Source organism: Chinchilla lanigera, unplaced genomic scaffold, assembly GCF_000276665.1.
Source record: "Chinchilla lanigera isolate Chin_1 unplaced genomic scaffold, ChiLan1.0 scaffold00145, whole genome shotgun sequence".
NCBI lineage: Eukaryota > Metazoa > Chordata > Mammalia > Rodentia > Chinchillidae > Chinchilla > Chinchilla lanigera.
This window is the reverse complement of record NW_004955546.1, coordinates 399251-409500: the sequence shown is the minus strand read 5'-3', so window position 1 is coordinate 409500 and position 10250 is coordinate 399251. Positions and strand designations below refer to the sequence as shown.

Here is a 10250-nt window from a genome sequence, read left to right as displayed (position 1 = left end):
GGGAAGTAGTCTGTGGTAAAATATTTTAGTCATTCCAGGATTTTGGTGATACTTTAGTTTTTGCAGCATGCCAGGATGTTATATTCAATAAAGATAATTCTATGGGCTCCGTCTCAGTCCCGGCTCATTACTTATTAGTCTTTTGTTTTGTCCTTATCCAGTGACAGGATTCCATGATGTTTGTTGTTTAGATTTCATTCTAATGGATTACATTAATTATTCACTAAAGCTTTTGATACTTTTAACAATTTATTGTGCATTGTCTATAATCTCCATAAATAATGAAGAATGAAATTTCCTACTTTTTGAGTGAGTTTCATAATATGTTGCTATTGCTTCTCTAACTTTCTGATGTCATCTTTGTTTTTTTTTTAATATGTAGTTCATTGTTTGTAATTTCTTCAGAAGCAGCCATGTGTGGGTACTACATTCATTTTCATCATTATATTTACTCCTCAATATTTAATCAGTTCTTGCATTTGAATCATGTGTCTTTTCAAAATTTATGATTTAATCTCTAAAATATTCTTAGGAGTATGTTAATATATTCCTACTGTTGGTGTCAACTTTCATTTTAATAGATGTTAGAGCCTGCTTTGCACAGTTTTCATTACTTTGAGTACATTAAGATTTTTCCTCTTTTCTGATTTTAATTATTGTGTTTATACTGCAGAATAATTACATTCATGATAATTTGTTTTTTTTTTTTGGTTTTTCTCCGGTACCAGGAACCGAACTCACGACCTTACGCTTGCCAGGCAGGCACTTTTGCCGCTGAGCTAAATCCCCAGCCCCTCATGATAATTTTTCTTGTATTATTCATAGAGTTGGTACATGTCCATAATGTATTTCAGTCATTTTGCCTCTAGAAATTGATTCTCTCTTTTGCTCTAAACATGATGTATTTGAGTGAATATTTGTGTTTCTGAGTAGACATTGTACTATTTAGTTGTTAGATAAAATATTATGTAGTATTCAGTCAATCCTAAAGAAGCATGCTGTTGTTAATTTTGAGTTTTCCATTATACAGTTTTTGGCTTTCTTCAGCTATGAATTAGTGATGGAGTTGTTTTGACATCTTGAGACAGTTGTGAATCAGAGATATTTCTCTTCATATTCATGTTTTGCCTTATGTAATTTGATGCTCTTATGTGTAGTATTGTTATAGTCAAGAGTTTCTAAGGAAATAGATTAAATATAGGACAAATAATATATAGAATTATTTTTTAATATCCACCCAAAAGTGTTAAATGCAGGGAACTTCCAGAGATCTGTCCATGCTGGGCATGGTGGTGCATGCCTGTAATTCCAGCCAGAGGAGGCTGAGGCAGGAGGATTCCTGTGAGTTGAAGGCCAGCCTGGGCTACAAAGTGAGCTGAGGGCCACCCTGAACTGCATAATGAGATCATGTCTGAAAAAAACCAAAGAACCCCCAAACAAACAAACAAACAAACAAACAAAAGATCTGTCCCTGTGCTAGAGACCAAAGGAATCCAGCTAAGGGCCTGGATCCTATGACAGTGTTCTGCACAGCTCCCACTCAAGACCTAGAGCCTGTTGCAAATCCTTTCTTAGTCTAGCTGGAGGCCTGGAGCCCACAACCATGTCTTGTGTAAGTGTGTATCAAGGATCTACACTGGGAAGGCCCACAAGTCAGTTGTGGAAGCTACAAAATCTGTATCACCAGGGTGAAGGATCTGTGCCACCACGCTGATGGATTGATACTAGGAAGTGATTTTAAAGGTAACAACCAGAATTCTCCTGGAGAGAACAGTCACCATCCTTAGCAACAGTGAGCACTCAAACTCATCTGATGATTAAAAGAGCTGTGTTTGTGTCAGGAAAAACAGCAGGAGAAGCTTCTTCAGTAACAGCATGCCATGTTCCTGTGCAGTTCTTCTTTTATGTTGCTGGCAACAATCCTGAGATGGGCCTTCTATACCCAGAATCACACTGGTTCAGTTCACCTGGGTATTTTAAGTAGACCATAGTTAACCCACACTAAGGTATAACAAAGTGTGTTCTTTGCAGAGAACTGCCGTTTATATCATGATCTGATCGCTGGGGTTATTTTGAGGAACTTGAATAATGTCAAATTAATAGTGCTTCCTCACTTTTTGTGGAATCCTTGATAGGCCAGTGTGTGTCTTTTTGCATAGATTTCTATATAGTTTACTGTTATCAGTGTGAAAATAACAACCACTTCTGTCCATGTTGGCCCAGCACTGGGACCATAACTCAGATGTGTGGAGATTGTTCACCTCTGATATCTGTTCTTTCTCTGACAGTCTAAAATGTCCTTGTGAGGGGCCATGTGGAGTTTGAACACTGGTTGCTTAGAGTCTTTTTGTTTCTTGTTTGCAACTGTGGTGCTTTGTTTATTGCTGCCCAGCGTATGAATGTTGTCTCTTTTTTAAATACATAAATGCAGACAGATATAGATGAATGTGTCCTTTGCAATAAACTTTGTTTTCATAATTATTGGTTAGACTTAACACTAATAACGTAAATAACCTGGGAATATGCAGAAAGTGAAAAAAATACATTTCACTGGCCTTGCGCATTGTTTGAGAGCATCCAAGTGATTGATACCCTATCTGACTCAACCCTGTCTTACCCGTGGTTGACCACTCTCCCACTTCGGTGGCTTTTCCTAAGTTTACCATGTGTGAGTTTGTATGAAAAATGTTCTTTTGGTTTCCTCCCTTTGCATTTTCAGTAAGTGATTATTATAGATTTGTGAAGAGAACTATTTTGAGAAGGTTTTTTTACTGTCACAAGTGATGATATGTGAATCAAGAGTCAAGTGCTTTCTCATCCATGTCATTGGTCCTGGGAGGCAGACTTTTTCAAGTTTACTTGAAAAGATTTACGTCTCTCTCCAGGAATAATAGCACAGTGTGTTCTCTGCTCATTGGAAAGAAGCTACTGGTCTGTACGGGTTGATACACTCTAAAGTAAAGGAAATGAATGTAGAGTGTAGCAATAGTTTCTCTACTTTCTCTTACGTGTGTTCTTCCACTCTTCCATTTTCTTTAGTGATATTTAAGAAACGTTGAGTTCTTTTATTTATTCCATGTTTTTGCTTGAGTTAGATATGTTGTAGTCATTTTTGTGTAGATTTGTGTTCATTCATTTTTACTCCCTATACAAAACGTTTATACTGGGCACACATGACATTTATTACTGTCTTGTTTATATCCCTTGTATTTTCTAATTTTGATACTTACTTTATTTTTTTCTGAGGAAAACCTTTTCACATTTGAAGTTTTTTCACTGAATTCTCAAGCATTTAAGGTTATCTTTCCCATTTCAATATGTAACATATTGCAGGTAGAATAGAAGGCTATATACAATCCAGGCTCACAAACACATCTCTATTTCTCACGAAACATAAATTAAAGAGATTGTGGTTTCTTCCAGAGATGAATACCACCGGCTTTGTCAATGATGCATATTCCACATACCTGTGAACTCACTGAATTCTGTGTTCCATTCTTGAAATCTATTTGTCATTTTCTCTAGTGATGGTACTGTCTCATGACCTGTGGAATTTGAATGTTTTTATTTATATTATGGAAGCTATTACCTTCCTTTCGTAGAAGGTAGTGAAGGTTGTGAGAGTTTTATTATATTGTATAGCTATAACTTTTAAACAAGTCCAACTTGTGTTTACTTTGTTTCTGGGAGTTTGAGTCAGGGTCTCTGTTTGTCTTTCACACAATTATGTAACTGAGTCTAGCCTCAAAATCAAGGCAGTTCTCCAGCATCACTGTCCCAAGTGCTGTGGTTGCAGGCATGTACCACCATGTCTTGTGATATATTGGTTTTCAATGGATATAATACATTTTATTCATCTACCTCTCAGACCAGCCTAGAATCTCTTATGTCTGAGTAGAAGGTGACACTGAGCTCTAAGATAGTTTGCAGCCTTGGCCGGTTTTCATTGTTCATAGACTGTTCCAATAAAACTTTTTCTATGAATACTTTTGTTAGTATTTATATACCATATTTGAGGTTCAACTGTGTTTGTTTGTATGAAGCCAAATTCAGGTTTCAGAATGCTGCTTAAGTGCATCAAAGAAAGGACTTAATGACATCAATAATGAGGTTTGAAAAGAGATTTTACCTATGGGCTATCAATGTGACTCATTAGATATTCATCTGCCCCTGTGCTTTGTGGATGGTGGTTTCGTAGGCTCCCATTGTGAGCTCTGCTTTAGACAGTGCACAGCTACCCCTGCAGTGATCCAGCAAAAGAATCAGTGCTCCTAATGTCTGATGGATGAATTGTAATCTAGTACCATAATTGGTGTCTGAAAAAAATGTGGCTCTGTATGGAATTAATGACCGAGATATGGAACTAAGATTTGTACACTTCAGCCTATATTTAACTGAGTGCTAAGATTACAGTATGTACTACCATACTAGGCTCTAAATTTAGCTATGAGAGGAGTTAAGATATTGTAGGCTGTGAGAATACACCTACCTTTGAGAGATGTATGTATGACCATTTAGGAGGCATTGACCTTTGAAGATGTGGCTGTGAACTTCACCGTGGAGGAGTGGGCTCTGCTGAATACATCCCAAAGGGAGCTCTACAGAGATGTGATGGGGGAAACCTTCAGGCATGTCGCTGCCATAGGTAAGGATGAGAGCTCTTTCTCATTTACACTATCAGAGAATATCGTTTATTGCTGATCAGTGCTGTTTCATTATAAAGAATGTGAAAACATTTTAAAGAATAGCTCAGGCCTGAATCCAATTGAAATCTATTAATTTTTAGATATAAATATAATGAGTCTTCATATTTCTATGTCTGCAATTCAGGAAGAGCTGGGGATAACCAAGAAGTTGAAAAAGAACACAAAAATTCCTGGAGAAGTCCAAGGTAATTTGCACTCACAAGGGAAAAGTATGTTCTTCACAAGTCAGTGTATGAGCAGAAAGATGACAACCAAAGAAATGAGGCTAAGTTCAATTTAACATCAAAAATTTCTGCAAAGGGCCTGCGGTATAGCTCAGCGGCACAAGCGCCTGCCTGGCAAGCGCAAGGTCCTGAGTTCGATTTCCGGTACCCCCAAAAAAAAATGTTCTGCAAAGATGTTTACAGCTTCAGTATATATAAGCTGACAGTTGAATCATAAACAGGTATGAAAATAGGTTTAGGTATCGTATATAGCTGTATATGAAAAGAACAAACTTTGAGTTTTGACAGGAAGTTGTCTTTATTAACTCTGTGTATATATATTGATTATAACACATACAATATCCAAAAATTGCTAACCTTGAAGCAGTTATTGAAAGTTCAAAGTAATGGTAGTGTTTCAATACATATTTTCAAGGCATTGTCCAGGGACTTGAGTTCATTCTGATTGAACCTTCTTAGAATATTGGTGAAATTTTAATTACAGTCAGTATGATGATCACTATACAGATGTCTCCAAAAGTTAATCGAGACATATTTCTGGGTATATTCTCAATAGCATGAAAATCATCATATTATACAGATGCATGCATACCCATAATCACAATAGGTCAGTTTAGAACCAGTAAGCCATGAATCACCTTAGATATCTATCAGTGTATTCATGGATAAGGAAAATTGTTGATAGGCTGTGTGTGATTGTGCATTCTTGTGAACATAGTACTCTGGGAAGCAGGTATTGATGAATGGCAAGTTGAACCAACCTGAACAATTTAATCGTCATTGAAAATCTCTCTAAAATACAAATAAAAAAACTGGAGATTTTGTTCTAAGATCTGAGTTTCATACTGAGCACTGAAGACAAAAAGAAACTGTATTGCATAGTCAGTAAAAAAGATCAGTTATACCATGTGATTTGCCAAAAGTAATGGATGGGTCTTCCTCCCGTAGTGTTAAGAGAAATAACTCTCACATGAGAAACCAAAATATAAATTAAGAGAGTACAGTAAAGGGAAGTTGATAGAGAAAGGACAGACTGATTTTTTGGAGATAAGTAAAAGAGATTGGTTAAGGAAAAGAAACAGGTTAAGGAGAGAAGGGAGTGTGTTGAGTGAAAGATCAAAATAATCACTATGTGATACTCATATGAAGTGAATGCTGAAAATGAACCTAAACCTTCTGTATTTTCAGAATATAGGAACTTTGAAATTCTAAAATGAATATCACTCTTTTGGGAATAGCGATTTTCAATGTATCTTGCAAGGCATTCAATTAATTCATTGTCCAAAATTCTTAGCCGGCATCAAAAGACAACTTGTTTTTGTAAGTCATTATTATGATGACCATTTTTATTGTGACTTCTTTTTCTTTGCAGAAGTGAAGAATTAAGGAAATGCTCTGAATATCAAGGTTGGAATCAATATGAAGAAATACTCCTTTGTGCTCCAGATGTTAATGTGCATGTAAATCAAATAGACACACCCAATAATGGTCAGATCCATGAAACAAATTGTAGTAGAGGGAAACCCTATCTATGTATGCAGTGTGGGAAAGCTTTCAGACGAAAGAGTCATTTTGAATGTCATGAAAGAACTCACACAGGGGAGAAACCCTATGTATGTAAGCAGTGTGGCAAAGCTTTTAGCACACGTGCATCTTGTCAAATACATGAAAGGCTTCACACTGGAGAAAAGCCCTATGTATGTAAACAGTGTGGTAAAGCTTTCAGCACCCGTATGAATTGTCAAATACATGAAACACTTCACACTGGAGAGAAACCCTATGTATGTCAGCAGTGTGGTAAAGCTTTCAGCACACGTATGTATTGTCAGATTCATGAAAGAATTCACAAAGGGGAGAAATCCTATATATGTGAACACTGTGGGAAAGCTTTCAGCACAAAACGTGATTGTCAAACACATGAAAGAATTCATACTGGGGAGAAACCCTATGTATGTAAACAGTGTGGGAAAGCTTTCACCAGAAACACTCTTTGTCGACGTCATGAAAGAACTCACTCTGGGGAGAAACCCTATGTATGTAAACAATGTGGAAAATGTTTCACTACAGATGCATATTGTAAAATACATGAAAGACTTCACACTGGAGAGAAACCCTATGTTTGTAAAGAATGTGGTAAAGCTTTCAGCACACGCCGATCTTGTCAACTACATGAAAGAATTCACACAGGGGAGAAACCTTATATATGTAAACACTGTGGGAAAGCCTTCAGCACAAAATGTGTTTGTCAAAGACATGAAAGAATTCACACTGGGGAGAAACCCTATGTATGTAAACAGTGTGGGAAAGCTTTCAGCACAAACACTCGATGTCGAAGTCATGAAAGAACTCACTCTGGGGAGAAACCCTATGTATGTAAACAATGTGGAAAATGTTTCACTACAGATGCGTATTGTAAAATACATGAAAGATCCCACACTGGAGAGAAACATTTTGTATGTAAGCAACGTGGGAACAATTTCAACTGGTACCGTGATTGCAAATTGCATGAAAGAACTCACACAGGGGAGAAACTCTATGTATGTAAGCACTGTGGGAAAGCTTTCACCACACATGCCTATTGTAAAATTCATGAGAAAATTCACACAGGTGAGAAACTCTATGTATGTAAGCACTGTGGGAAAGCATTCACCACACGTGGATCTTATCAAATACATGAAAGAATTCACACAGGGGAAAAACCCTATGCATGTAAGCAATGTGGGAAAGCTTTCAGTACACGCAGATCTTGTCAAGTACATGAAAGAATTCACACAGGGGAGAAACCCTATGTATGTAAGCAGTGTGCGAAAGCTTTCAGCACACATAGATCTTATCAAATACATGAAAGAATTCACACAGGGGAGAAACCCTATGTATGTAAGCAGTGTGGGAAAGCTTTCAGCACATGCAGATCTTTTCAAATACATAAAAGAATTCACACAGGGGAGCAACTTTATGTATGTAAGCAATGTGGGAAAGCTTTCAACAGAAACTCTAGTTATCAAATTCATGAAAGAACTCACACTGGGGATAAACCCTATGTATGTAAAGAATGTGGGAAAGCTTTCACCACACATGCGTATTGTAAAATTCATGAAAAAATTCACACAGGGGAGAAACCGTATGTATGTAAACAATGTGGGAAAGCTTTTCCCACAATCCAGTATTTGCGGAGACATGAAAGAATTCATACTAGGAAGAAGTCGTGTATGTAAGCAATGTGGAAATGCTTTCACAAGGCCGAGTGAATCTCAAGTATATGAACAAATTCACACTGGGGATTCATCCTATGTATGTATATAATGTGCAAATACTTTCTGCACACATAAATTTCTCACATGTAACAAAGAATATCCTGGGCTGAAATACTTTGTGTATGAGTAATGTGGGAAAGGTGCTAGTCCACACCCCATCGTTAAGTACATGAAAGAAGACTCACTGGAGAAAAACTATACCTTCAAGTTGCTTTTGAAACTCGTGTGAAAATTTTTCATATAATGGAATTCTGCTCAGAAAGTGCACCATGTTTAATGCCAATACGTCTTCACAAATGTTGAAGAAAATACAATTCCCCCATGGAGCTGTTCTAAAGTAAGTGCATAGTGTGGTTTTCAGTAAATCACTTCTACATATCTATACTGTATATTTGTAGGGTTTAATATGAAAATATTGAGTTTACATACCTTTTGTATTTTTGAATGTCTCTGTTGAATACATAGTGTCTTTTAAATAAATATATTGAATTGGAAAATGTACTTTTTAGTTTCAAGTATGGTTGCTTTCTATTGACTTAATGTTTTTGATATTGGGAGATACAGGCAATATTGCATATTTTTATTTCTTACAGGAGCCAGTATTACCATTTCCATAAATGTTTTTTTCTTACCATCAAAATTTTATTTTTCACATTTGTACTGCAATGACTTTTAATATAGTGTTAGTTTTTCTACCCTGTGTATCAAAAATAACCCATTCTGCAAGCCTCCTGTTCAAATGACAAAACACTTCCAACATTCCATCCACTTGGGCACAAAGCAAGTCCAAAATTCAGCAGGTCAGACATTAAGTTCTCTAGTTACAAGTCCAGCATCTGATGTAATGTGTGGTAAGATGGAAACTCACCCAAGGAATGGGTGGCTCCACTTCTTGACATTTCCAACGGTTGTACCTATCATGGGTTCTCTCTTGAGCTAGCTTTGATCCCTGTTTGTAGGTTTCTTCAGATGATCCATGTTGCTGTTTGCAGATTCAGAAAAACATAAGATCTACACTTTGGTGGTAGAATTTTGACATGTAACGGCAGCATAGATGACAGCACAGCTGGTGAATCACAATTCAGTGTGTTTTTTTTTCAACTGTCAGTGTCAAACCTGGAAACTTCTTTAAGAGGACTCCTGTAATGCTGGGCCTGAAGACATCCTATCTCGGATAGGACACTGCACGTTATTTCACTGAAAAAATAGTTGCTTATAGGTGTTTGGTGGTGAGAGACCAAAAACCTATTTGAATGTTTTCTTTATTTATGATGTGGACTCTGATCATGTAGATATAATATCAGATGGTATGAAGAAAGACTGTGGGATGGTCTTGGTGACAGGGTTCACAGAGAGAACAACTGTTGATGCGGAAGTGAATGAAATAGATGTCTTATGTGGACTCTGCAAAGACAAGGAAAAGAGAGAAAAGAATGTGAAAAATTCTTTCTGTATTTATGACATTGTGAGGACTAGTTGGTGTTGTGTCTATAAGAATGATCAAACTGCAAAGGATAGTCCTAGTAAAAGTCTACAGGATGAAGAACCATGTCCAAGATTTGCCCATCAGCTTGTTTATGATGAGTTAGATAAGGTTGCTTTCTTATTTGGTGGGAAGGCAGGAAAATCTTGTTCTGTAAAGATGAGACTTGATGACTTCTGGTCACTGAAGCTGTGTTGACTTTCAAAAGATTATTTGGTGAGGCACTGCACATACCTCATGAGAAAACACAGCTTTGAAGAAAAGGCACAAATAGATCCTGTTAGTGCTCTAAAATACTTGCAAAGTGATCTTTATATAACTGTGGATCATTCAGACCTAGAAGAGGCAAAAGAGTTCCAGCTCCTAGCTTGTGCTGTATTCAAATGTGGTTCAGATTTTAGAGCTTTAGGCTTTCGGATGTGGATCACACCTATGCTCAAAAGAACTCAGCTCTTGGACAGCTTAGTAAATTTCTTTCCTGACAGCATGGCTCCTAAAGGCAACCTGGTAGACCTCATCACAGTGTAAGTGAAAAGTCACTGGCCACACAGTGGAGAACAGGAGGCATTTTCAGTGTATGGAT

General features: G+C 37.0%; 1 protein-coding gene across 1 annotated transcript; it reads left to right on the top strand.

Moving 5' to 3' along the window:
• Nucleotides 1-4076: 4076 nt before the first annotated feature.
• LOC102024510 (zinc finger protein 709-like) lies at nucleotides 4077-8685 on the top strand. The gene is given in 4 exon segments (XM_013508420.1): nucleotides 4077-4645; nucleotides 4831-4891; nucleotides 6303-8135; nucleotides 8137-8685. Coding segments are annotated over 4 exon segments (2025 nt in total). The 5' UTR covers nucleotides 4077-4611; the 3' UTR covers nucleotides 8234-8685.
• The last annotated feature ends 1565 nt before the right edge of the window (nucleotides 8686-10250 follow it).